Source organism: Indicator indicator, chromosome 1 (genome assembly GCF_027791375.1).
Source record: "Indicator indicator isolate 239-I01 chromosome 1, UM_Iind_1.1, whole genome shotgun sequence".
NCBI lineage: Eukaryota > Metazoa > Chordata > Aves > Piciformes > Indicatoridae > Indicator > Indicator indicator.
In genome coordinates this window covers 7407192-7434974 of record NC_072010.1, presented here as the reverse complement: position 1 = coordinate 7434974, position 27783 = coordinate 7407192, and the positions used below count along the sequence as shown (strand labels likewise).

The 27783-nt window shown below is 39.3% G+C and overlaps 1 protein-coding gene across 6 annotated transcripts in view; it reads right to left on the bottom strand.

The window, feature by feature from the left end:
* DLG2 (discs large MAGUK scaffold protein 2) overlaps positions 1 to 27783 on the bottom strand; it is a 701362-nt gene that overhangs the window by 359865 nt on the left and 313714 nt on the right. For all 6 annotated transcript variants that reach the window (XM_054382907.1, XM_054382932.1, XM_054382887.1 and 3 more), the window contains one exon: positions 1309 to 1433. In XM_054382907.1, the coding sequence (XP_054238882.1) occupies positions 1309 to 1433 (125 nt within the window). The remainder of the gene's footprint in view (positions 1 to 1308; positions 1434 to 27783) is intronic.

The following is a 27783-nucleotide window of genomic DNA, read 5'->3' as shown; positions in this document are numbered from 1 at the left end:
CATGGATAAGATACAGCTGAACTAGTTGAAGAAGCTCCTTTTCATTTGAGTCACCAGTCAAAATACAGGCCTTTTAAAGATGTGATTCTTCTATTTTAGACTTTGACTTTAGGATGAGATGAATCACAGCCCAGAAATGCTTAGTTTTTTCTTCACTATTAGGAGGCTTTACGATGACTAGCTTAGGGGTAGATAGCTGCATTTTTGTCATAAAGTTACATGACATTCTTTCTACTCTTTTTGTCTGTAATCTTATTTAGACTGCCAGTTTTCCAAGCACCATGAATCCTCAGCACTATCACAGTAAAAATAAGAAGCATTTTCAAAATAAACTTGCTAACCCAGTATAAGAAATATCCAAAACTTGCTCTATAACCTGGCCAACTCCCCCTACTTTTAACTTTGAATGAGAGCAAAAGGCGATTTGAGAAAAGTTATTACTACCATCTGGTCACATTTCATGAATTTTAGACCATCTGCTTTTGGCAAAGGCTCCCAGAGCTTAGATTCCAGTGCTGAGATCATGAACACTTCAGAATTTTATTCCAAGCCTTTCCAGCTAAATGTCCTTTTTAAAGCATCAGCAGGAATCACAACTGACAGATGGGTGGTATTCTCTGTGAAAGACAGAAGCCCCTGTGCATTCACTCCATAACAAAAGAAGATCCACAAGCAGTTTTCTGGTTCTTATTTAGGAGGTGTACTACCATGTATTTGAGAACCACAACGAGTAACTTGTATGCTTGTCTCAGGAGCTACAGTGATAGACTGCTTTAGAAGTTACTCAGAACATAAAGCCTAGCCATGACATTCTCATGGAGAAAAAAAATGTTAGGAAACAGCAGCAAGCACACCTTGCTACCTCAGTCAAATAACAAGAAGTGTCTACAAATAGCTATGACTATAGCAATGGCTCTGTAGTTTGGGAACCCTTGATAGCCTTGATGTATAAAACCAACATGTAAAGTGCTTCAGCCATGAACATATGAAGACCAAGCAGAGAAGACTTTCATGATGATATTTACCTGTTTCCTCCCCCTGTCCACATTTGGCCTTTTGTACTAAATCAAACGACTGGTACAAAGATGGCACCAGCAAATGCCCTTTTATACAGGACTTAACTAACCTTAAACTACTTAATTTCTCCTAACTTAGCAGAAAAGAGACCCTAGTCATGTCATTTACTTGCTCTGACCCCACAGAAGACCTAGCTGGCATTTGATTCATACAGAATAATGTCTAATAATAATAATAATAATAATAATAACAACAATAATAATAATTAATTTTGTTTTCAAACCTACGTACCTGAGTCTTCCATCCTCTGCTGCAGCTCCTCCTGGTATAATCTTAGTAATGAATATCCCAGGATCATCCCCAATGTGTGGGTTATCTGTTCCTCCAGCAATACTGAACCCCAGGCCAGAATTCCCCTGAAAAAAAAATTAGAAAAAGTAAATGCATCACCAGATGTTGGATTTCTACAGAATTTCTTTGTAGTGCACGAGCAAATTATCCTTTCTTCCTAAAGAAAGCACTTTTATTGGCAACTCCATATTTGAAGGCAGGTGACTCAGTCAGAAGAAATTAATTGTCAGTTAAAGAACAGAGGCTGTGAAAACAAAGATTTCCCAGAGTTAATGGCAGAGTTAATGGATGTTCCTACAGAAACACGATTTGACCTAAATTTAATCGCTTTTGAAAGCAGTTCAATAAATTAGCATGTGAACTCCAATATGAATTTATCCAAGTCAGTGAGAGCTAGAGGCTAAAACCACTTTGGAGCTTTGAAAAAAGACTTTAAACACCACTGCTATTTATAAAGAGGAACAGTGAATAACATTTAGCATTTTAGTACACTGTTTTCTGTTGAATTCATTGCTCAAATTCCCATACTTTAAAAAAACCTCAAACAGCCAATACACAAACCAGGAATATTTCTTTCATCTTACTGATTTGCCAGAATGAAATGTTTGAAAGACAAACTATAAGATCACAACCCTACTTATTGCTTTTACTACTGTGAGAATATCATGACAGATAAATAGGCATGTAGACACATACATACACTTGCAAATTAAGTCACCATTTTTCATGCAAAATTCTAGATTTTTTTAAAGTCTATATTAATCATTACATTTTTCTGTGTAAACATGGAGGAAGTGCACATTTGTTACTACATTTTTCTGTATAAACTAACATTCTTTTTCACAAGGTATTATTTTTTTTTTGTAGCAAGGGAGATTTAGGTTTAAGACTCCCCTGTGCATAAGTGAGGTCTTAAAATTCAGTGTAATACTTGATCCTTTATGTCTTTCACATTCCAAAGTAGTTTTATGATTATGCATTTTGGCTTTTCCAAGTGATATAACAATGTTGATATTAGAGAATGTGCACACTACTGTACACTAAATATGTTTGACACACTAAAAATACTTTATTTCTTATTTCATCAACATCTGAAATTTTTGCTTCATTTCTGCTCGTGGACAGGTGTCCAGTTCAGTCCTAGTGTGAAGAGTTACTAATAAATATGGCAACTCTACTTTTTATTTATTTTAAATCAAATTCTATTTCTTCACTCTTGAACTGTACTTCAAATAGTAGGTCAGGCAGGGAAGGCATTTTGCATGTGAAAGAGTGTATCGTGCTTGCTTTTCAGTGTGTCAGATTCTCAGTTGTGCTACCAGGATTCCACATCCACAAGCAATGCTGTTCTCATTACTTAAAAGACATTCTGCAGCTCTGCTATCAGTATGTAATTGTGAATACATTGTCAGTACTAATTTATAATCCAAGAGAAGGATTTAAGACTATATGTATATGTATATTAATTCTTCTCAGCTAGCTATACTATGAAAACCAGTATGATACTGCATATATTTTCTGCAGAGTTAATAAACATCTCCAGGCCAGCATTATAAATCTTCCTTTTGTCATTAGGATCATCTGAATTTCAGGTTATTTTTACAATATTGTAACACATGTCTAATTATACAGTGCACTCTACACCAACATGCACTCTAAAAACACTTTAGGACTATTTTCCTGTAAGTTTTTCTATATGTCATTATTATTGTAGCTGATTTCCCAACACATAAGAATGAAAAAATCTTGTGTACTAATACACAATTCAGGGAGCTGGGAATAGAAATCCTAAAACGCTACTAAAAACAAGGGGAAATTACTAGAAAATTTAGGTAATACTTGATTAAAAAAATAATAAAAAAAATAAAACAAAATTGTTGTGTTTATTTTTCACTCCAAAGGGATTTAAACATATGTAATAATCTGTGCTTATGAATAAAGGTGAATTTCCAAATCCCCACAACCTACACTTGATTGGAAAAGATAAAGAGCAGGGTAGCAAGGAGAAACCTGGACATAAATTTTAGTTGGTTAGGAAACAAACCCAGGTATATCTGTATAAAAAAAAGTGTGCCTGAAGAGCTTTAAAAACTGTCAAAGCTTGTCTGTTATGTGGAGTGTGCTTAGCTGTTTCAGTTCTTCACATAAAGTTCATTAGATTTCTTAGCAGGAAATAATTTCTGAAAAGGTTTCACACTTTCCCAGCACTCTTCTCCTCCTACCATACTTTCTCCTATTAACTTTTTAGAGCTAAATAAATGTGGCAATGCTGACTGTAAGTAGTGATATGGTAAAACTGCTACCGACTTCTCAGAAGAATCAGTGATAGCCCTTGACATTTATCCATAAATGTGCATCTGTTATACTGCAAGACTGTTCTGATTCTGCCCCTTAGAAATAACATTTTAGGAGAACAGGACTCCACTTGTCACTGGCACTTTGGTATCCAGAAAATGTCAAACTATTTTTCTGGCTTAAGTCCTTGACTTGATCAACAGGATCTACAAGCTGTGAGACACTAGCTGCCTCGGCAGAGAGGTATAGCCCTGCAAGGCTTTCCTGTGCCAGAAACTGCACTGTAAAAGCTAAAAGCAATTCACTGTAAAAGCTAAAAGCAATTGCACATTTTTGCTCTTCAATCATGGCTCTTGAAAGGTCTGAATTGACCATATGGAAATATCTTTTGTCTTTATACTTCAGATCATGACCAACAAGGCTAAAAACATGGCTACTGTCACTCATGGATAGCCCCTTTTAAGAGCCTTGGATTGAAAAATAATTCAATAGCAACATTCTGGTTAAAAGCTACTGCGTTTTAGTTCTGAGCAGCAATACTGATGTACAGATCTCTCACCTCATGCTCTGTCATACTAGTGTGCAGATTCACCAGCATATGGTTGTAATTTTAAAAAACTCATTGTAGTTGATGAGCTGTAACTCCAATTCCAATTAAGTACTGTCTGCTGGTACAACAGTTCCAGAACCTTTCTGCAAAGGTTAGCTCCCCACCCTTTATTTTTTGCATGTCCCTTGTGCCCATCCCAGAAAAAAGTGTTAATTATCTTCACAGCTTTTCTTGGCATATTTCTGTCTCCCTGTCATTTCATGTTAACTGATGAAAATGTCTGCCTTCCCTCAGCCCAAAACAACAGCTGAGCCATCACTTAGACACTGCATTTTCCAAGGTGGAACACTGACACTTTCTGTGATGCTGACTCTCACATTTGGGAGTGGTTCCCCATAAATATCTCTCAAGTTAATTCACTGCCCTCTTTCTATTCCCAGCCTAACTTCTCTTGGATGCTTACAAAGCAAGTTAACAATGAACTCAGAGGCCTGGTGACAACGTAGATAAAGGTTTAATAAGAACTAATAGCAGCTGGTACATAGGAGAAAAGGTGTAAAGCACCAGAAGTTTTCCTCCTTTGGGATACTCCAGTGATAGATTTGAATTGAAGTTCATATGTAAATCTAAATATGCTTGCCTCCTTCATTTCAGAAGTCTTCAACAGAAGAGACAGTCAAAAATCCCAAACCACGGGGAGGGGGGGGAGGGGGGGAAGCTCTGATTAAGTCTCAGACCTACTAACTTTAATGGCATTACTCAACCATCATTATTTGCACATCCAAATATATAAGGGTCCAGATCCATATAATTTTATGGTCAATTCACATTAGTTAAATCTTCTCATGACCTAAATCTTGCCATCTCTTTGCCCAAGTTCTCAATTGCTACTGCTATAAAAAACTCACATAATTAGCTATATGAGGAAGATTTACATAAAATTACTCAGCAATAGAGACATGAAAGTATTTTTTTTAATTGTTAGTTTAGTTTCTTAGGAGCTTCCCCACCTTGTGTTGCAGAGTTTCAGTCATGCACGCAGCCTGACAGAAAGCTTAACATAGCACGACATGCCCTGTTTGTCATTAAAAATGTGTTGCCTCAGTTTCCTCCTGTTCATGCTGGATATCTCATACTTCTCACGGGTTTACCATCAAGCTCAAGTTTCTCTCTTGGCTCAGCTTTACTTTTCAAACAGAGAAACTTTGGTCAAACTATCAAATCAAAATAATTTCTTCCAGCCTATCCCTGGAGGCCTCCTTCCTGTTCTCCTCTGAAGGGAAGGTCAGTACTTCTTTTTAATGTTTATTACACAAGCCTGCCTCCTTTATGCCTTTCTCAGACAGGGCTTTGCACCTCCACAAAGATCAGCTGACTTCTTTATGGCTCTGGCTGAACAGGGAAGAGACCTGTCTGTAATTCTTCTGGTCCTGGAGGGGCAGCAACCTCCAACAGAGACACGATATCACTTCAGATGACTGGTGTTATACCTTCTGCAAACACTGAAACACAACGCTTAGGGACAGAATAAGATGATGGATGATTCACATGGTGGGGAAAGAAAATAGAACTCGCAAGTTCTGGCCAGTTTGAACCGCTTCCCTCAAGACTTGTTATATTGACTACATAAAGGTTACAAAAATAAAGTAAGAATCCTCAGAAGGTAATGGTGTTGGGTAGCCAGAAGGCCATGAGATCCATTCTTCTTACTTAGCCTTCCATCTTCCTTTCTTCTCACTTACACACCACTATGAGCAGCCATAGAACAGGCTACATCTTCATAGTTTACCTCATTTTTATTTTGCCAGAAAGTAATCTTCAGAAGTAGTCCACTGATTTCCTTGGAAAATGTGTTAAGTCAACACTGAGAACTTCTAAAGTTATTTTTCCACATTTTCCCACTTTCTCACACTTCTACAAATGGTTTCATCCTTAACCGTTTCTCATTTTTTTAACTTTTTTTTTTCTGTTCAAGAGCTGCATTTTGGCTTAGAGGAGAGAGCTTGATTACAAATGATGTAAAGTCCTTCAGTTTTTAACAAAATCAGGGAGGAATGCTAAGCCAAAGAAGCAGAAATGAGACCAAAAGTGCTCATCAAGAGCAGGATGAGTTCTTTCCTGTATAATGGCCAAGGGATTTGTACTGTAGTGTACTGAATAGGAATACTACAATCACATAGAAACTGTTTACTGGTTTACTTTCTCCTTTTTATTATTCTGATCAACAAGGTGACAGCACAACTCATTCAGACACTTTTTGAATTACTTTATTACTTCAGTGCCCCTAAAAAGATTTTCTGACCATCTTCTGAAGTGACATGATTTTGAAGCTGTCTGGCATTTAAGGAAGAAAAAAATATACATGTGGCTGCATAAAATTCACTTAACTATTGCTGCAACTTCACCTTGTCATGGCAGCATACCAGGAAGCCTGTTTAACAGAGTTCATCAGTCAGCAAAATGTCCAAGACAGAGGTTGAGAGCTGTTTTGGGTGGCAACGCATAACTCCCACAACCTCCATTACTGAAATGATCTTTGTGGGGTTTCTTTGGGGGGTGCTTCATTTGTTTGCTTGGTTGGTTTTTTCACTTAGTTTTAAGGAAAACATTTTGCTTAGTTGTTAAGGAGTGCAAGTTAGTGTTAATAAAGTTGTCATGTGTCAACAAATAAATAGTAGTATGTAAATAAAAGAACTGACATAAGTCAAGCCTACAATGCTTTCCACTGGTTTCAAGCGTTTTGTCCAAGTAAGAACATTGAGTTTCCATCATAAAAAAGTTTTCCTGCTTCACAGTAAACTTAAATCCACAGTATCTCAGAAATGTATGGTAAGTCTTCCCTAAGGCCCTATGAAATTCTGCTTATCAGTAAATAAAAGGAAAGTCAAGAGTGGGCACAGCACACATGTTTGTGGATGGAGAATTCAAGCCCATTCCTGAGGTCACACAAAAGACAATCAAAATTCCTGATTCTCTCTGCCTTGTTGCCATTTCTTTGTGAAAAGATTAATTACTTGGGGAAAAGAGGAGGCAAGGAAAGGGATAAATAATACGCATTTGCAAAGTACAAACCTTTGAGCAAAACTGATGGGGGGAAGTTAATTAGATAACAAATAACAACCTGTGATTTGTAATTTTGCATTAATTCTGTTGCACTATAAAAAATAGGGACTTTAAGAAAATCTTTTGCCAAATGATACGTTCTTAAAAAAAAAAAATAATCTTCTGTATTAAAGAAAACACAAACTGAAAACACTGCCTATGCTCTTCATTCTTAATAGCATGCCTAAAATACCTACAATTTTGTCTCAAGATAAGTTGCTGTTGTTTTTTTCCTGTAGACTTCCTGCATCCCGTAACATTTTTGTAGGTAAACTCAAAAGTGGGTTACATGATTGGATCATAAGGTGGATTACCAACAGAACTCCAAGACTTGTGATCAGAGACACAGACTCCACAGTCGTGTTCCCCTGGGATCAGTACTAGGTCCAGTTTTGTTCAATATCTTCATCAATGACCTGGATGAGGAGATAGAGTGTACCCTCAGCACATTTGATGGTGATGATGATGATACAAACTGGGAGGGGTGGCTGACACTCCATCAGGCTGTGCTACAAGTCCTGGACAGGCTGGAGAGGTGGGTGAAGGGGAACTTCATTAAGTTCAGTAAGGACAAGTGCAGAGTCCTGCATCTGGGAAGGAATGACACCAGGCACCAGTACAGACTAGGGGTTGTCCTGCTGGAAAGCAGCTCTGTGGAGAAAGACCTTGGGGTCACAGTGGACAGCATATACCCTTGTGGTCAAGGAGGCCAGTGGCATCCTGGAATTCATCAAGTAAACTGTGTCCAGCAGGCCTAGGGAGGTTCTCCTCCACCTTTATTCTGCCCTGGCAAAACCACACCTGGAATATTCTCTCCAGTTTTAGGCTCCCCAGTTCAAGAGAGATAGGGATCTACTGGAGAGAGTCAAAAGAAGAGCTACAAGGATGACTGGGGGACTTGAAAATCTCTCCTATGAAGAAAGATTGAGAGAATAGGGGCTGTTTAGTCTTGAGAAGAGTGATGTGGGAATCTTACTATCATCTATAAATACCTCAGGAGTAGGTGCTAAGATGAAGGCAACAGTCTCTTTTTGGTGGTGCCCAGGAACAAGAGGGATGAGCTGGAACACAGAAGATTCCATTTCAATATGAGGAGACACTTCTTTACAGTGAGGATCACAGAGCACTGGAACAGTCTGTCCAGAGAAGCTGTGGAAAATCCTTCTCTGGAGACTTTCAAAACCTGCCTGGATATTTTGCCTGCTTTAGGTGATCCTGCTTTGGCAGGTGAGCTCCAGAGGTCTCTTCCAATCCCTATTATTCTGTGATTCTGTGATCCACTCTAAAGCTCACAGCCAAATTTGTGGAATGTTTTTGTCCCTTATATCTTTTATAAATGTCTTTAAAGCATGAGGTGCTGCCTAAATTTGCAGGTTTTGTCAGAGCAAGTTTAGTCAAGAGAAAGTTCACAGATAGATGGGTGACTCATTCCCACACACACAGATTTTTCTTTTTTTTTCTTTTATTTTTTTTTCCTCCTGCCTTCCTTTATTACACCTTTCAAAGACCCTATCAACTTTGCTACTGGATACTCCTTAAAACATTGTCATTTTACAATAGGAATTATCACAGTATCACAGTATATCAAAGGTTGGAAGGAGCCTCAAATGTTCATCAAGTCCAACCCCTCTGCCAGAGCACAATCGCTTAGGGTAGTCCACAAAGGAATGCATCCAGGTAGGTTTTGAAAGTCTCCAGAGAAGGAGACTGTCAAATTATACTTCAGCCTTTTAAGAGCTCTAATGATCTGAAGATTAAATCCTAAACTTTCTTTAACCTAAACAACGCTGGGTTTCTCTAATTTATACTGGTGGTGTTGGCTTAGGAATGATGTTGTTTTTGTTAAAAAGGATATTCATTTGGTTTTGCTTTTCATGTTCTTTCTTTAAGAGTCTTGCACCTGGGAAAGAACATCCCCATGTATCAGTATAGATAGGGGACTCGTTGGATCTCGGGGACCTGTTGGAGAGCAGTGAAGGGGAAAAGGACGTGGGGGTCCTAGTGGATGGAAGGATGACCATGAGCCAGCAATGTGCTCTTGTGGCCAAGAAGGCCAATGCCATTCTGAGGTATATTAGAAGGGATGTGGTCAGTAGATCAAGAGAGGTTCTCCTCCCCTTCTACTGTATCCTGGTGAGACCACATCTAGAATATTGTGTCCAGTTCTTGGCCCCTCAGTTTAAGAAGGAGAGGGAACTGATTGAAATAATCCAGCACAGAGCCACAAAAATGATTAAGGAAGTGGAACATCTCCCTTATGAGGAGAGACTGAGGGAGCTGAGTCTCTTTAGCTTGGAGAAGAGGAGACTAAGGGGTGACCTCATTGATGTTTATAAATACGCAAAGGGTGAGTGCCAAGAGGATGGAGCCAGGCTCTTTGCGGCGATGCCCAATGACAGGACAAGGGGCAATGGGTGGAAGCTGAGGCATAGGAAGTTCCATGGAAACAGGAGGAAAAATTATTTCACTGTGAGGGTGATGGAACACTGGAACAGGCTGCCCAGGGGGCTTGTGGAGTCTCCCTCTCTGGAGATATTCAAAACCTGCCTGGATGTGTTCCTGTGTGATCTGGTACAGGTGATCGTGCTCTGGCATGGGGGTTGGACTTAGATGACCTTTCAAGGTCCCTTCACTCCCCAAAGTGATTCTTAGATTAAGCAAATGTTGCTCTGAGGAAACGTTAATTGGTAATCTACTATTGAGCTTGAGACACAAATTGCAATTTGACTTTATATAAATTCTAGTAATTTTCCTATTCACTTCATACTCATTTTGAAGTTTTACATTTTAGCTTAAGCAAAGTCATATTTCTGAGACCTTCTTAGAAAAAGCAAAATGTGGAACTAATATGTGTTTTCTACAGATATTTGAAACAGTTTGGCTGGAACACTTAGCAAATTTTTGTATTTCCAAAAGTAATTTCTCACAGGCAACCTTTTTAATAACAAAACCAGTCCTACAAAACAGTAGCACCTGAATCCTGGCTGAAGCTGCTACCAGCTTTGGCTCCCCTTAGGCTTCCTCACTCATGATACTTCCATTTCAGATGAAAAAAGGCAACCCCTTCTCCCATGAGATGAAAAAAATAACACCTTCTTCCATAAACTACATTCACTCTTGTTCTACCATATTAGGTTTCTCCAAGAAGTACTGAATAGCACGGGAAATTTGAAGCTGAGAGTGAGTCAAACTTAGAAAACCGTGGTGAATTAATTTTTTTGGCAAGAGATGGTGAAAAAAAACACTAAGAACTATGGGGCAAGTAGAATGGATCAAGTAATGTAGTTTACAGATGAGATAAATGATTGAAAACTCTGACCCTAATTGACAGTCCTAGGAGGATTAAAGATTTACCAGGATTTGCTGCAGCTCTGAAATAGTCATTCATAGGCTTTCTCTTTTTTTCTTTTTTCCTTTCCTCTGAGCTAAAGCAGATAACATTACTTAGTCTGGCAGACAAGATGTTTATATAGAGGAAGTACTCCTAGATATACCAAGGCCAAGAAGATGATAGCATACAAAAGGTAGTGGTCAATGGCCTGATGTCCAGATGGAGACTGGTGACAAGTGGAGTCCCTCAAGGGTCTGTATTGGGACTAATGCTGTTCAATATCTTCATCAATGATATCAACAGCAACACTGAGTGCACTTTCAGCAAGTTTGCAGATGATACCAAGCTGAGTAGTGCAGTTGATGAGACTGAGGAATGGGATGCCATCCAGAGGCACCTACACAGGCTGGAGTGGTGAGTGTGGAGAATATCATGAAGTTCAATAAGGGAAAGTGCAAGGTCCTGTACCTAGGTTGGGGCAATCCTCAATATCAATACAGGCTGGGGGATGATGAAATTGATAGCAGCCCTGCAATAAAGGACTTGGGGTTTCTCGTGGATGAGAAGCTAGACATGAGTCAACAATGTGCACTTTCAGCCCAGAAGGCCAATCGCATCCTGACTTCATCAAAAGAAGTGTGGCCAGCAGATCGAGAGAGGTGATTCTGCCACTCTGCTCTGGTGAGACCTAACTGGGAATACTGTGTCCAGCCATGGGACCCCAACACAAGAGAGACATAAACCTGCTGGAGCAGGTCCAGAGGAAGGACACAAATATGATCAGAGGACTGGAGCGCCTCTCCTGTGAAGGCAGGATGAAAGAATTGGGGCTTTTCCACCTGGAGAAGACAAGACTCTGGGGAGACCTTTTAGCTGCATTTCAGGATGAGGGGCAATGGTTTAAACTTCAGTAAGGTAGATTTAGGTTGGACATAAGGAGGAAATTCTTTACAATGGGAGTGGTGAAATACTGGAGCAGGTTGCCCAGGGATGTGGTTATGGCCCCATCCCAGGAGACATTCAAGATTAGACTTGATGTGGTCCTGGGCAGCCTGATCTAGTTGTAGGTGTCCCTGCTGACTGTGGGGGGTTGGACAAGATGACCTATGAGGTCCAACCTCACACAATCTGTGAATCTGAGGTTGCTGAGAAGATCAGTGGGTGATAAGTACTTCTGAAGAGTTTGTTCAATAATAACTTTCTGCACAAAGTACTTCTTGCCCAAAAAATACAACTTTCATGTAGCCATTGAACAGTGAGGTGATAGAATTTTGAAGGATTTTCTCAACCTTTCACTCAGCCATGCTTAGTTTAATAGTGCTCCTATAGTGGGAATGTTTTGCACATCACTCAGCAATGCCCAGTTCAACAGCACACAGCCACATTGCAAACCACAGTCTATCAAGTGAGCCCTTCGTGGAAGAGTAGAATCATAGAATGTTAGGGGTTGGAAGGGACATCTGGAGATCACCGAGTCTAATTTCCCTGCAAATCAGGACCATTTAGGGCAGGTCACACAGGAACACTTCTAGGCAGGTTTTGAAGATCTCCAGAGAAGGAGACTCCACAACTTCTCTGGGCAGCCTGTTCCAGTGCTCTGTCACACTCACAGTAAAAAAGTTTTTTCTCATGTTGAGAATTTCCTGTGATTGAGTTACGTTTATTGCCCCTCATCCTATCACTAGGTATCACTGAAAAGAGACTGCCTTCATCCTTCAGACAGCCACCCCTCAGATATTTGTAGACATTGACTAGGTCCCCTCTCTCAGCCTTCTCCTCTCCAGACTAAACAGCCCCAGGTCTCTCAGCCTTCCCTTGAAGAGAGATACTCCAGTCCCCTTAACCATCTTTGTGGACCTCTGTTGAACTCTGGTAGTTCCCTGTCCCTCTTGAACTGGGGAGCCCAGAACTGTCCACAGTATTCAAAATGTGGTCTAACTAGGGCTGAGTAGCAAGGAAGGAGAACCTTTCTCAGCCTGCTGGACACACTCTTCTTAATGCAACTGAGGTGACTTCAATATGCCAAACACTTCCATCTAATTCAGGATTTTGATAGAAAACATTTGTTAAATCCACACACTCAGGGCTCTAAAAACTGTGACACAATAGAGGATTCTGCTTTGCAATTCTTTCACAATCCACCCCTTATACAAGCATTGGGTTTGAATTCTGAAGAAAGAGTGGTACATTGTGATCAGGCTCATTTTCTGCCACACAAGATGTGGTGCTCTAATCATCTCACACCCTAATATTAGACCTTTCTAATCCTGCCACATCTAATACTGGTTTTAGACCCAAGTCTATACAGCAATGTTTTCAGGTATTTGCCCATGCTATACTATACTTTTCTTCTACCATGTTTTATCCAAAGCTCAAGTTTCCAAAGCCTAAACATCAAAGCACCATTTCTGTCTCATTCAGAGAACAAGGACATTTGCATATTTATCAGAGTGCTGTTGAACTCTTTTGTACTTTCAAATCTACTCAAGGGTAACATAATTCATAAATTCTCACTTCTCCCACATTTACTGGCACACTCTCCAGAGTCAGAGCTTTGAGACTGCATAGTTATATTATGCTCCATATGGTACAGATTTTCATCTCTCATGATGCCATTTGTTGTTTTCAAGCCCCTTATCAGGTTCAGCACATTCATTACAGAACCACAATACACACGACTACGAATGCTTCAACTACAATTGCTTCCTATGCTTACTCTCACTTGCTATCTGTGAAGAGATCTTCTCCTCTCATCTCTTCACAGGAGTACATCATTCAAGGAGAATTTTAAAAAAGATATGCTGGATTTGGGTTTTTGTAATACCTGTGAAATCCACAACACCATAAAACAGAAAATCCAGACAAGGAATGAAACCACTAACAAAACAAAGCAGTCTCTTAAAAAATGCTGGTGTGTCCTCTGCCTGTGTACAGATGCATACAAAAGCATATATGGGAACTCTTCTCAGGTTTGTATCTCTGTTAAGCTCACATTAACATCTTCTGAGCTGTGACAAACATGTATGCCTGCTTTTTTTCTGCATCACATTTGGCATACTTCAGGATTATCTGTAGGGACAGTCCTTCTCAGCATCATGGGAGCATATGACCTTTCCCATTCTGTCTCATAATGAAAATTTAACATATGTCTTCTTGTAGTAAGCTGCATGCAATGAAAGCAAACAATTGCTGCAGAAAACAGTCTGATGAGTAGCTGAAAAGTAATATGGGAGGAAACTAAATATCTAAAATGTTTTGTCAAAACACAGATGCATGTTCTTTGGAGGAAGGAAATGCTGCTTTTGGGGAGTTACAGGTTTCACTTCACGAAAAAAAAAATCTGCCTGTCACATTGTGTCACTCCAGGCTAGCACTAGACTTCTCATCAACCAGACTTCCCAAGAAAAGTGAAAAAAATCAAGTCAAGGAAAGGAGAACATCCACTAAGTGATAACAGTAATTAGATATAAGGGGGGGTGGGGACAAATAGAAATAAAACACTAACAAGAACTGAAAGAATTACAAAGCTTATTCAAGAGACAGGCTACTTATAAAACTTTGACACAATCATCACTGAAGATTTTGTAATGCAATTATCTGCAAAAACTGGGGAAGTTAAGGCATATTGCAATATAACTCTGTGACAGAAGTACAGTCACGTTCCGTACAAGCACTTAGGGAACAAACTTGATTTTATTGATTCTATGGAAAGCAATGGCATTTAACCACATAGTGCTAGTAATTAAAGTAAAAAAGAGAACTCCCACTGATGACCTCAGTTTCTCTCTAAAATATGACACCTCTCATCCTTTTCTGCTGGTAGTCAGTGCTATGAAAGCCACCATGGGTGTCTTGAAACTGAATAGAATAGAATAGAATAGAATAGAATAGAATAGAATAGAATAGAATAGAATAGAATAGAATCAAGAAGGTTGGAAGAGACCTCAAGGATCATCGAGTCCAACCTGTCACCCTACACCTCATGCCTATCTAAACCATGGCACCAAGTGCCACGTCCAATCCCCTCTTGAACACCTCCAGGGATGGTGACTCCACCACCTCCCTGGGCAGCCCATTCCAATGGCCAACCACTCTCTCTGTGAAGAACTTTCTCCTCACCTCCAGCCTAAACCTCCCCTGGCGCAGCTTCAGACTGTGTCCTCTTGTTCTGGTGCTGGTTGCCTGGGAGAAGAGACCAACCCCCTCCTGGCTACAACCTCCCTTCAGGTAGCTGTAGACAACAATGAGGTCTCCCCTGAGCCTTCTCTTCTCCAGGCTAAACAGTCCCAGCTCCCTCAGCCTCTCCTCATAGGGCTTGTGCTCAAGGCCTCTCACCAGCCATGATTGAACCAGTTTGTAGCTCTAAGTCTTTACCCTGGAAAACTTCTGTGTGCCTAGATGGGTTTATTTGGACAGATGACACGAGCACCATAGCATTGCTTTGTAAAGCACTTAGGGGAATTTGAGACTCCTGAAGTATTAAAGGTGCTGGAATAAGCCCAAGTTCTAAACCACTGTCTAAGCTATTGTTCTTTTCCATTTGACTGCCATATTCACAGATATGAATTGAGTATATTTAGTTGTTCTCATCTTGCATTTTGTGGGATTTTTAACACATTCTTAACATATTACAGACCAAAAATTTCTTCAGTTATATTTATTTACTAAAATGCATATACAGTTCACCATTTAGATTAAAATTCTGGGATACTTATATCCATTATAAGATATGATAATATTTTTTCCAACTCTTATTCAATTCCACTTCAAAGGAAATGCACGAGTAAAACTCTTAATTTGCCTCCTTATTCAAAATCAAGATCTTTAGGGCATGTAATCTGGAAGAAAAAAATAGACTACTAATGAGCCAAAAAGGCCCTTAAGGCTCTGAAGATGAAGCACAAATCCTAAAGGTAAAGGGCTGAGTTCTCCTTCTGTTGCATCACGTAACTTGTCATCCCTGCACTACTCTAATGGCTGAGTACACAGAGCTTAGCTTTGCTTTCTCTTTTGATACACATTAAAGGAAACTGTTGAAGCATTTTGTAAGTAACACTTAAGACTTCTTTTAGACCCCATAATGCTCAGCTATGGATTTCACTGAAATACATAAAATGTAATTAATTCTTTGTTTTGCACAGACACACAACTAAATAACACTTTTTTTTCCCCCAGCACATTGTGTTGACCCTATTGTATTGTAACATTTCTTTTCAGTGTCCATTTTATTTCTTATTCTTAGTAAATCTGACTGGCTGTGACCCTGAGCCATCTGATATAGCTTCAAAGCTGTCTGTCTCTGAGCAGGAGCTTGGACTAGATGACCTCTGCAAACTCCTTCCAAACAGAATTATTCTCTTCTTCTATGAAATATCAGCATCACAAACAGAAAATAGATTTTCAAAATCTGCTGCCAGCCTATGAATAGTTCAGTCACTAAATACTTTGCTTGTAAATTTTATCTCAATAATTACATATTTAAATATTTTGCAAAACAAACAAACAAAAAAAATTAGGCTACATCCCTAAAGGAATTCCTTTTACGAGATTTGTACCTATATATTCTTAAGTGCAGAGACTTCCCTGACATATTCTTTATGAAAGCCAGTTGAAATTCATGGTTAAAACTGTACTTAAAAACTTTCACACAGTCCTTTGAAACTAAACAATGAAACAATTTCACTAAACTGTGAAATGCACAGTTCCCTTACATTAGAAATATTAATCTTATATGTGTCCTTCTGGGAGGAAGAAAGAAAGATGAATCTTTAAACAGGTACCTCTTTGTCAAAACGTGCTAAAAGCGTTCCCTAGGCAATATTTTCCTACCCTTCTAGAAATCAAATGAGATAAGATTTGCTGTTCCATTACTTAACATCCACACTTGTAAAATGTTTGGTCACAGTCTCCTACAACACCCTACTTGCCAAGAGATGAGAATTTGACAGGTGGACTGTTCAGTGGATAAGGAATTGGCTGGATGGTCACATGCAGATGGAGATTGGTGACAAGTGGTGTCCCTCAGGGGTCCGTACTGGGAATAGTACTGTTTAATATTTTTATCAGTGATATAGACGGTGGGATCAAGTGCACCATGAGCAAGTTTGCAGATAACACCAGGATGAGTGGTGCTGTTGATAGGCCAGAGGGATGGGATGTCATCCCAGAAGAGCCTGGACGAGCTGGAGAGGTGGGCCCAGGTGAACCTCATGAGGTTTAACAAGAGCAAGTGCAGGGTCCTACACCTGGGCCCAAACAATCATCATTATCAATGCAGGCTGAGGGATAAGGTGGTAGAAACCAGCCTTCTAGAAAAGACTTGGGAGTTCTTGTGGATGAGAAGCCGGACATGAGCAGACAGTTTTTGCTTGCAGCCCAGAAGGCAAATCACATCCTGGGCTGCATCAAAAGATGCATTGCCAGCAGATCCAGTGATTCTGCCACTTTGCTCTGATGAGACCTCACCTGGAGTGCCAAGCTCTGGTGCCCTCAACCCAAGAAAGTCATCAGGGGGCTGGAACACTTTCCTACAAGGACAGACTGAGGGAGCTGGGGTTGTTCAACCTGGAGAAGAGAAGAGTCTGGGACCCTCCAGTACCTGATGGGGGCCTATAAGAAGGCTGGAAAGGGACTGCTTAGAAAGCCCTGTAGTGGTAGGATAAGAGGCAATGGTTTTAAATTAGAGAAGAGTAGGTTTAGGTTGGATACTAGGAGGAAATTCTTTACCATCATGGTAGTGGAACACTGGAGCAGGTTGCCCAGGGAGGTAGTTGAGGCTCCATTCTTGGAGATATTCAAGTTCAGGCTTAAGGAGGCTCTGGACAACCTGATCTAACTGAGGATGTTGCAGCGGGGTTGGACTAGATGTCATTTGAAGGTCCCTTCCAACCCAAACCATCCTATGCTTCTATGTGCTGAATGAAGTATGCACATTTATAAACAAAATCAAGAAATACACAGAACATCATGTGGCAGAACTAGACCACAATTATCCATAATATTCAGATAATAACATATAATATCAGATTTTATTAATTTTTTTAATTCAAAGGAACTCATGTCCTGCTTCAGGTATGTGTCATGGTAATGAATCATATTCAATGATATAAAAAATTTCTAGGATTAGTTAATAGCAAATTTCAAGTTTAGTAACACTATCTTAAAGGCAGCTGTGAGTGATTCATTGGCAGAGAATAATGATCTTGTGATTCATGGAAAAAGAAAGTCTCTCCAGCTGCACAAATGCCACTTTTGCCTTTTTGGAGGTGGTGGAAAGACAGGCTGGGGAACAGACAGAGTCTAAGTCAAGATTCGTATCAGATAAATGAAAGTTAGACTGGAAGTTGACCAATGTACACTTCTGAAGAAAAACCAAAAATCAGCAAAGACATTTTCACTTGATCTGAGATTCTCTATGGAAAGATTACAGCCTGAGATATCCCTGGGTGAAACACAGATGCTGCTCACACAGATAAACTTATTCAAGTACAGTAGAAAGTTGGATGAGCAGAATTTTCAGATGAATCTACTTATTTCTACTGATGTTTGACAGAATTACTGCCTACTGAAAAAGAGGCGACCAAGCTGTAATGGCTTTTGATAATCCAACCTTTTATCTGAATTTCTAACAGTTCATCGATAGTTTTCTTAGTCTTAGCAGTGGCTTTTCTGTCACTAAAGAGCTTTTTTTTTTTTTTAATTCATTTTAGGAGTAGCTACTCTCAGAAATAAATCTGAAATTCCTCTTATTGGTAGTATGAAAACCCCTGAGTCTGCTTCTATTGTGTTCCTCAAATGTATTCCACATTAACATCTCTCCCCCCCATCCCCTGCCCCTGCACCTCTAGACAACAGACTAATGACAAAAATAAAACCTGGAACAAACAGCCCTTTGGAAAGGGAAAGGACTCTGTGTCTATACTCCAGTAATGCACATAGATTTGATTTTAACTCATAAAATAGTAACACCAAAATGAGCAGTATCCTCCTGGTACTACAGCCTCCTATGCTAGTTTTATTCTTTGATAGTATTGGATAAATTGAGAAAGGAAGCAATTTCAGTAGAAAGGAAAATTCTTACTAACTGAGCATTTGCAGCTTCCCTTAGTATTAAAATATTCCCTCTCTGTCTTTGTCATTAACATTTATGTTAACTATTGCCAGTTCAAGACTAATTCCCATACCCTTTTCCTAAAAGAGAGAGAATTCTTACACCCCTTCAGAGCTATGGAATTGTAGTGGGTTTTTGCAGAATCACAGGAAGCATCCATTTGGAAGACCTCAAAGATCATCCAGTCCATCCCTTGACCCAGCACTGAAAGGTCAACACTAAACTCTGACCCTAAGCACCAGGTCCGCACACTGCTTAAACACCTCCAGGGATGCTGACTCTACCACTGCCCTTGGCAGCCCATTCCAATGTTTGATAACCCATTCAGTGAAGAAGTATTTCCTAATATCCAGCATGAACCTCCCCTGGCACAGATTGAAATTATTTCCTCCGGTTCTGTTGCTTGACACCAAGGAGAAGAGGCTGATCCCTTCCTCATTCCAACCTCCCTTCAGGCAGTTGTAGAAAGCGATGAGGTCTCCCTTCAGCCTCCTCCTCTCCAGACTGAGCAACCCCAGCTCCCTCAGACCCTCCTCACAGGACATGTGCTCCAGGCCCTTCACAAGCCTCATTGCCCTTCTCTGAATACACTTCAGCATCTCAACGTCCCTCTTCCAGTGAGGGGCCCAGAACTGAACACAATACTCAAGATGTGGCCTCACCAGTACTGAGTACAGGGGGATGATCACCTACCTGTTCCTGCTGGACATTTGTTTCTAATAGAAACCAGGATGCCATTGGCTTTCTTGGCCACCTGAGCACACTGCTGACTCATATTTAGTCATCTATCAACAAATACCCCCAGGTACTTCTCTAAGTTGCAGATTTCCAAACCCCACATCCCCAAGTCTGTAGATTACCATGAGGTTGTTGTGACCCAGGTGGAGGACCTGGCACTTGGCCATGCTGAACTTCATACAATTAGCTTTGGCCCATTTGTCTAACCTGTCCAGATCCCACTGTAAAGCTTCCCTACCCTCTAGCAGATTGACCTAGCCACTCCGCTTGGTGTCATCTGCAAACTTACTGAGGTGGACTCAATCCCCTCATCCAGATCATTGATAAAGATATTAAAGGACATAGGCCCCAGTACTGAAGTTTTGGAGCAGTGAGCTGAACACTATTGACATCCCAAAAGCCTCATGAGTAATAGCCCAAAATTCCTGGTGCATAACATCAGCAGAACATATGAAGCTGTAAGAACGAGAAAAGAAATATATTTCTGGATGATCATATAGAGTTGTACAAAATAGATGGCATCCATTTTACCTGGCTTTTAATACATGTTCAACAGAACATCTTCCATTAGGCTAAGCATGCCACATATCCTCTGTATATACTCTATAGAAAGATACACTTCTGTCTTGCAATTCATCAGCATGCAAATTGGTTAAAGTCAAAATGTTTCATACACATTTATCAGTTGCAATCAACCTTCATTTAATAGTTTTTTTAGTCCTGGCATGCAATTTATGCTACAAAATGAGAGAGAAAATTGAGGTAAGAAAGTGATTTAAAAAGCAAGAAATAGGTAGAATGAAATCAGAATAACCAGCAGGTTGGTGATGAGGAACTTATCTGTGCTGCAAAACCTGAACCAAACTACTGTTCTGGAACTGGCACCAGTGAGGTTTACATTTCAAAGGAGTGCTTTAATCACCAGGCACACTATCTCTGATCTAATGAATATATAATTGTTTATTCAAAGTGGAACAGGTCCAACAGGAGAAAGACACACCTCAGCAAAGCTAGGCATTCATCACAGACAAATCCCTGTTACACATCAGGCAGAGAAGGCATGTCAATCCCATTTTCCCACACCCTGGATAAGTATTTTTATGACGATTATTAATCCTTTTCCTTTCACTTTACAGATATTTCTTCCACTGTGCATTGGAAGTAAAAAAAAAAAAAAAAAAAAAGTATAAAAACCCAAAAGTAAAAAACTGTGACATAATATTTCACATCTAATTCTCAGCCTGCTATCACAGCTAAAGGTAGAAGCAATTAGGAGGAACCATGATGGGTATCTTGGCTGGCTTTCCTCGATACTCCTGGAAATTCACTGCAGAGACAGTAGGTATTGCCCCCAAACTATTTAATACAAGGAACGTGTATTATTTGTATTAATAGATTTTAAATGTCCCATTTTCTTTTTTTTCAGGTTTGTTTAAAATCCTATTCAAAGCACAAATGTGGTAGTTTTAAGCATAAAACATCTCCCCATTCCCACGATGTGCATCAACTTGATCTAAGGTCAAACACAAATTAATGCATTTCTGTTCTACAGTGCATTGACCTTGTACTTTGCAAAATCCACAGACTCCATTCTACATCAGAATTTTTTTTCTGCATGCCTAAATATGCTTGTCTAAATCTACTGCTAATGATGGCAACATCCTTAAAAAAAGAAGGGAGTGACTACTTTTTTCAGGCAAAATAAGATTTGTCATTGAAATTCTATAGTTAGAAAATAAATTACACATTGTCATTGCAATGTAATCTACTCAGTAGTAAATGTATGTGAAAGGAAAAAAATCAAAACAAAAATGTAAGTATCACATCAAATTAATTTTTAATATCTATGTTTCTCATCCTTTCCAAAGTTATCCAGGGGAAAAAAAAAAAGAAAAAAAAAAACCCAAAAGCAACATAAAAAGATACATGCAAAAGTTAAAGACAGACATTTCTTGTTGCAAAACTGGAGAGATGCACATAACCTAATAGAAAGAATTCCTCCACTGAACACAGGAAGCCTATGGGCTGCATTATCATAGGTGGTGATAGAAGAAGTGGCCAACACATGCAGGGCATGCACACTCTTGTTTTGTGCCAAAACTGATACCCTAGAAAATATTTAGATTCCAGAAAAGGCAACAAAGAATGAGGTAACAAAAAGCTTTTGAAGAGACAAATGAAACGGCTATTAAAGGCTGGTCTCAAGGAGAAAAAAGAAAACAACAATCTTACAAAGTTATTTGTATTCTCATTAATCAAATGTGGTGGGATACATGAACAGGGAAAAAGAGAACAGCTGTTCCACATGCATCAATCCATTTCAATGCCTGCCTCGGTTTTCTCTACGGATCACCACTGCTTTAACAACATCTGAAATGATCTGAAGTTTTGGTGTATATCAAGATTTCAACCAAGTACGATAAAATCCTTCACTTCTGGCAAAGCTTTTCCTATGATGAGAAATTTAGAGATACAAGGCAAGGTAGGGGGGAGCAGAACAAACCCTAACCCTTTTTTTCTTGATTCTTTATAAATATCAGCTTGTGATGTTTGGCAATAGAGCTAGTAGCAACTTACATAATCATGATGCATATGAATCTCCTCCTTTCCTGCAGCCACTTCCATGAGTAAGGATTTGTAAGGTTTAAAAACATCCTCTCCTCCAACATGGTGATAGCACATGAAGACAATAGCACACTGATGGGCAAGTATTAGCCTGTCCCCTTCACCTAGTCAACATTCAGAAACACGTCATGGGCTTTGCCTGTTCTGATTTATTACAACTACACACATAGGTGCAAAGAGGATAATAGATGTCAATGCATTTAATGTTTGAACTCTTTTAAGTCACAGAAATAAAAGACTAGAAAAAGAAATCATTTGATAAATATGTTAATTAGTTATACAGAGAGAGTAAATCTTCAGTTGTGATTAAGAATTCAACTCAGTGACAAGGAAATGTTGTAGTTACTTAATGTTGAATTAATTTACAAAAATAGTAATATGCTACAAGGTGCGTTACAATTAATTTCACAAGTGGCTACAAGGAAGGTCTCTGTAGAATTTAAAATATGCTACCAAAACAACAAGTGTAAAAACAATAAGACCTTTTGAAAGTGAATTTAAAATTTTGCATGTGACTCTACTAGACAAGATTTCAACTTTAGCCTCAAGCAACTGTTAGATCTGTGCCAAAAGCCGCAACATGAAACTGAGATTTAGAGATATAATTTCACATGTAAATCAACATTACAGTAGATAAATAGAATGCATGAGTACTTCAGTAAAAGATATTTACCATGGCCCTTTCTAACAAGACTGATTTTATAAATGCCTCATCTTTGAGCCTACATCATCATCAATACCATGTATGGCAGTGGTAACCTCTCTTCTCATGACACTCGAGTTGATGGACTGCAAGACATGGACTAGGGAGCAAGTCCCTCTCACTGTAAGAGAAGATCATCACGTTCACGACCACCTGAGAAATGTTGAATGTAGTTTATGAGACCTGAAAAGATGAATCAGAATCCTAAGGAAATTGTGTGATGTAGTTGACAAGCCACTGCCCACGATATTTGAAATGTCATGGCAGTCAGGTGAAGTCCTTGGTGACTGAAGAAGGGAAACATTGCAGCTAAGTGTAGAAAGAAGAACTCTGGGAACCAATGACATATCAGCCTCATTTCTGTGCATTGGACAATCATGGACCAGGTCCTCCTAGAAGCGATACTAAAGCACATACGGGACAGGGAAGTGATTCGAGACAGACAACATGGCTTCACCCAGGGCAAGTCCAGCCTGATCAACTTAGTTGTCTTCTACACTAGAGTGACAATATCAGTGGACAAGGAAAGAGCTACAGATGTCACCTATCTGGGCTTTTGCAAGGCCTTTGATGCAGTCCTCTACAACATCCTTCTATCTAAATTGGAGAAATATGGATTTGATAGGTGGACTGGTTAGTGGATAAAGAATTGGTTGGATGGTTGCATCCAGAAGAATCAAGAATCAAGAATCAAGAAGGTTGGAAGAGACCTCAAGGATCATCGAGTCCAACCTGTCACCCTACACCTCATGCCTATCTAAACCATGGCACCAAGTGCCACGTCCAATCCCCTCTTGAACACCTCCAGGGATGGTGACTCCAGCGGTCAGTGGCTCAATGTCCAGATAGAGAAGGATGACAAGGGGTGCTCCTCAAGGATCTGTACTGGGACCAGTGCTAGTAAATATCTTTATCGCTGGCATAGTGAGATCAAGGGCACTCTTGCCAAGCTTGTAGATGACACTAAGCTGAGCTGTGCGTTTGACACACCTGAAGGATGGGACTTATAATAAAGACAGGGACAATCTTTTTAGCAGAATCTGTTGTGATAGGGCAAGGGGTATTGGATTTAAAGTAAAAGAGATTAGACTTAGACTAGATAGAAGGAAGACATTTTTCACAATGGGGGTGGTGAAACACTGACACAGGTTGCCCAGAGAGGTTGCAGGAGTCCCACCCTTGGAAACACTTCAAGTGAGTTTGGAAGGGACTGTGAGCAAGCCGATCTAGTTGCAGATGTCCCTGTGCACTGCAGGAGGCTGGATTAGATGACCTTTAAAGGTCCCTTCCAACCCAAAGCATTCTGTGATTGTATGATCACCACCCACTCTGTTCTCCCAAAGTACACAATATTCATTTTGAGACAAGATGTTTACAGAGCTTTGTTTCATTTAGATTTAAATGTTTCTGCAATAGACATTTTTTATTAATTTTTAAAATTTTTTTCTCAGTCAAATTTAACAATAAAGAAAAACTAAAACCCATGCAACTAACCCACTCACTTCACAGAGAAATGCCTTTATAAAACTTGCTGACTTACATGAAGCAGTTAAACTTTTCCCATTCTCACCCTGTCTGGCCACACTGATTTCTGATTGTTAAGATTTATTTTTTTCAAAACTGCCAGCACAAAGATCATTATGGCAGTTAACAAAAACACCTTCCTTTTAATAAAGTAGCATGGCATACACAGACTAGTGTGAGAAGCTTTTAGAAAACATAGCCAGGAAAGCAATAAAATTTCAAAGCTCAACTTAAGTTTGTTCTGCATTATCTGTGAATGCGTATCTGTGTGTGAGTCATCCACAGACAGTGAATCCACAGCAGAGACAGAACGATTGCTATGAATACCAAATTTGAAAGTGTACAACGTTTATCCACCATCTGTTGTTCAAGATTCCCATAACTATATCTCATAAAACTTTTCAAATTTAAATGTACTGTGTCAGCTTATGAAATAATATAAAAGGGAACACTTGTTCTCATTTATTTGAACTACAAACTTCTGCAAATGAAGCAGTGAATTTAAAGGGGGATTTTTTTTTTTGAAAGGGAAAAAATATAATCACATGAAAACATGATTAGAACCCCAACCATCTCAGTGAATGATACCCCCATTAATATTTAAGATTTCTTCTGGATTTCATGTCAGACTCAGTCACTGCAAACAGATAAAAAGAATAGCCCTCTTTTTAGCTTCACCCAGAGTAAAAAAAAAAAAATTAATTCAGTTCTATTTAAAGTGATCTAAAAAAACCCAAACTTTGACTCCCTATTGAAAAGAAATTAATTTAAATTAGTGAGTTGTACTGGTTCAGTATTAATGTCATATTTCCAGAAAGCCTCTCCCTTGACCACCCACTGAAGACCCATTAAGCCAGCTTTTCAAAGGAGCCAACCTGAAATTTATGAGCTCATGAGAATTCTAAAGTCATTAACAGACAATGTTTCCTAGCAGAAATGTGCCCAGGGAACACTACACTGCAAAAAGCAACAGACAATATTTTCAAAGATAAAGCACCTTACATAGCTGTAGCTGAATCTTCAATGAAACTACTTTCAGGCAGTCCAACTTCAGAAATTAATCCTGTGTTTATTTACTTCACACGTACTTCTGTCAAGGATTGTCATATTGATTTTCCACGGGTAAAAATACTCTGGATCAGGCTTCTACGATAAATATAATCTCTCACATACATGGCACCTTACTCTACCCTTTCAGCAGGACAAATTCAGGATTAGTTAGTATTGATCAGCAGCAAACAGTTAGTCTTCAGCCCTGTTTCCCTTTCCTTAATAAGGTATTCACACAATTTTTACTCCCCAGTGATTTTGAAAGACTACTGTGCTGACTTAATCAGTCCATTCTTCCTCATCATGCCTGCAAATATTTTAATCTTTCCTTTACAGCAGAGTAATTGATTACTGAATAATAGTTCTAATACTCAAGATTAGTTCATCTGAGTTTGGACCTGTTCTCAGAACACTTTCATGTTATTTTATGTCCTTGATATTTTATATTCACATTATTTTGTAGTCTTTTTTTCCTGTAGAGTATGTATTTTCTGTAATTTTATTTAGAATCAGAGGGCTGGAGCACCTTTCCTATGGAGACAGACTGAGAGAGTTGGGGGTATTCAGCCTGGAGAAGTGAAGGCTCTGAGGAGACCTTATTGTGGCCTTCCAGTATCTTAAGGGGGCTTACAAGAAAGCTGGGGACAGACGTTTTAGGATATTGGGTAGTGATAGGATTAGAAGGAATGGAGCAAAATTAGAAGTGGGTAGGTTCAGATTGAATGTTAGGAAAAAGTTCTTCACCATGAGGGTGATGAGACACTAGAACAGGTTGCCCGTGGAGGTGGTTGAAGCCCTAGCCCAGGAAGTTTTTCAGGCCAGGCTGGATGTGGCTCTGACCAACCTGATGTAGTGTGAGGTGTCCCTGCCCATGGCAGCAGGGTTGGAACTGGATGATCTTTGAGGTCCCTTTCAACCCTGACAATTCTGTGATTCTGTGGTCTAAAATTCCATTTTGCTCTGAATTACTTTGACTCTTTTTCACTATGTGAAGTCTTATAGAAATTTTATTTGACAACTTATTGAAATAATTTAGCATTTCACATTTTAATTTTGTATTTTGTCCTTCAAGAAGAGCCTAGAAAGATACGCTGTTTTCACGGGGTTCTTTTTTGTGTTGACCATGGTACAGTTACCCTACAGTTAAAACATATACTTTCTTGGAAGAATGTATCAGTCTTCTGATCAAATAACCCAAGAAAACAAAATGATGATTTTTCTCTTAAGGTTTAGAAAACTCACAATGACTGTAATAAAAGTTTTTCTTCCAGATGGTACAACTGAAATCAGAATTCATCATATGCACCTATGACTCTGCAATGTGAGCTTACCTCTTCAGAAAACTTTCCCTTTTGCTCACCTTCTTTTCAACAGACAGGAAAGCAGCTTTTAGAGGCATTTCTGTGGACTCTTCATGGTGGAGGACAGCTTATGAGGCAGGAAATATAACTGAATTCTCTGGGTCTCTTCTCCCAGGGCTGCTGCTTTTTCCATTGTAGGATAAGTTTCTCTTATCCAAAACACTAGGTCAAATTCTGCTTTTATAGCTCAGAAGCAGTTTGTGAGATGCATTGCTCTTTTATGAGTTTATCCAGCAAAGGATGGATAAACCAACAGGAGTTCTGGAGGAGCAGTGAGGAACAGCAGAAGGTATATGAGGTACAAGACGACTGCTTTGACTTTCAGACACTGGTGTAGGAAAACTACCCAAGGCATGCATCCCAGTACCAAAGTGAAAATGGGATGATTAATGGCTCCTAACAAGGTCCAAATGTTGCTCATATCCCATTGGTGTGCCACTAGCAACCACTCAGTCCTAATGCAATCTTGGTATTAGCCATTTCTGCAAAGCAAGTGAAATTGTTCCATCTGTCCTTGCAACACTTCTCTACTCCCTGTTGAGCGCTGCTCTTTGCTTAGCCTCTGTACTGTTGCTACTTCAGTTCCATGTATGATACTTCCTTTCTTCATAATATTTTCTTTTAAGAACCAAAACAAACACATTTTTTCTGCTTTCTTGAGGCTTTCAGCATTTCATTACCATTCTTTCCTTTTCTCTAATTCTCAGGAAGTCCTGTGGTTACTCCTTTTGTGTGTTTCTTATTTTGTCTGATACTGACTTTAATGTATTCAAGCTTTCATGTACTGTCAAAAAAATGCAAGAAATTGCATTTCCTGTATAATTAAATATAACAGAAAGATAAGGAAACCTCACACCATGTCTACTTAATTAGCACTTGAAAAGCTGGTAAGTAAACTAGAATCTAAGAAAAAACCCTAAGTTTTAATGTCTTAGGTTTAATAAATATTCAATGAAACTGTCTGTATGTCTTTTTACTTTGGACATCTACTGGTTACATTGCCTTACAAGTATACACTTAAAATCA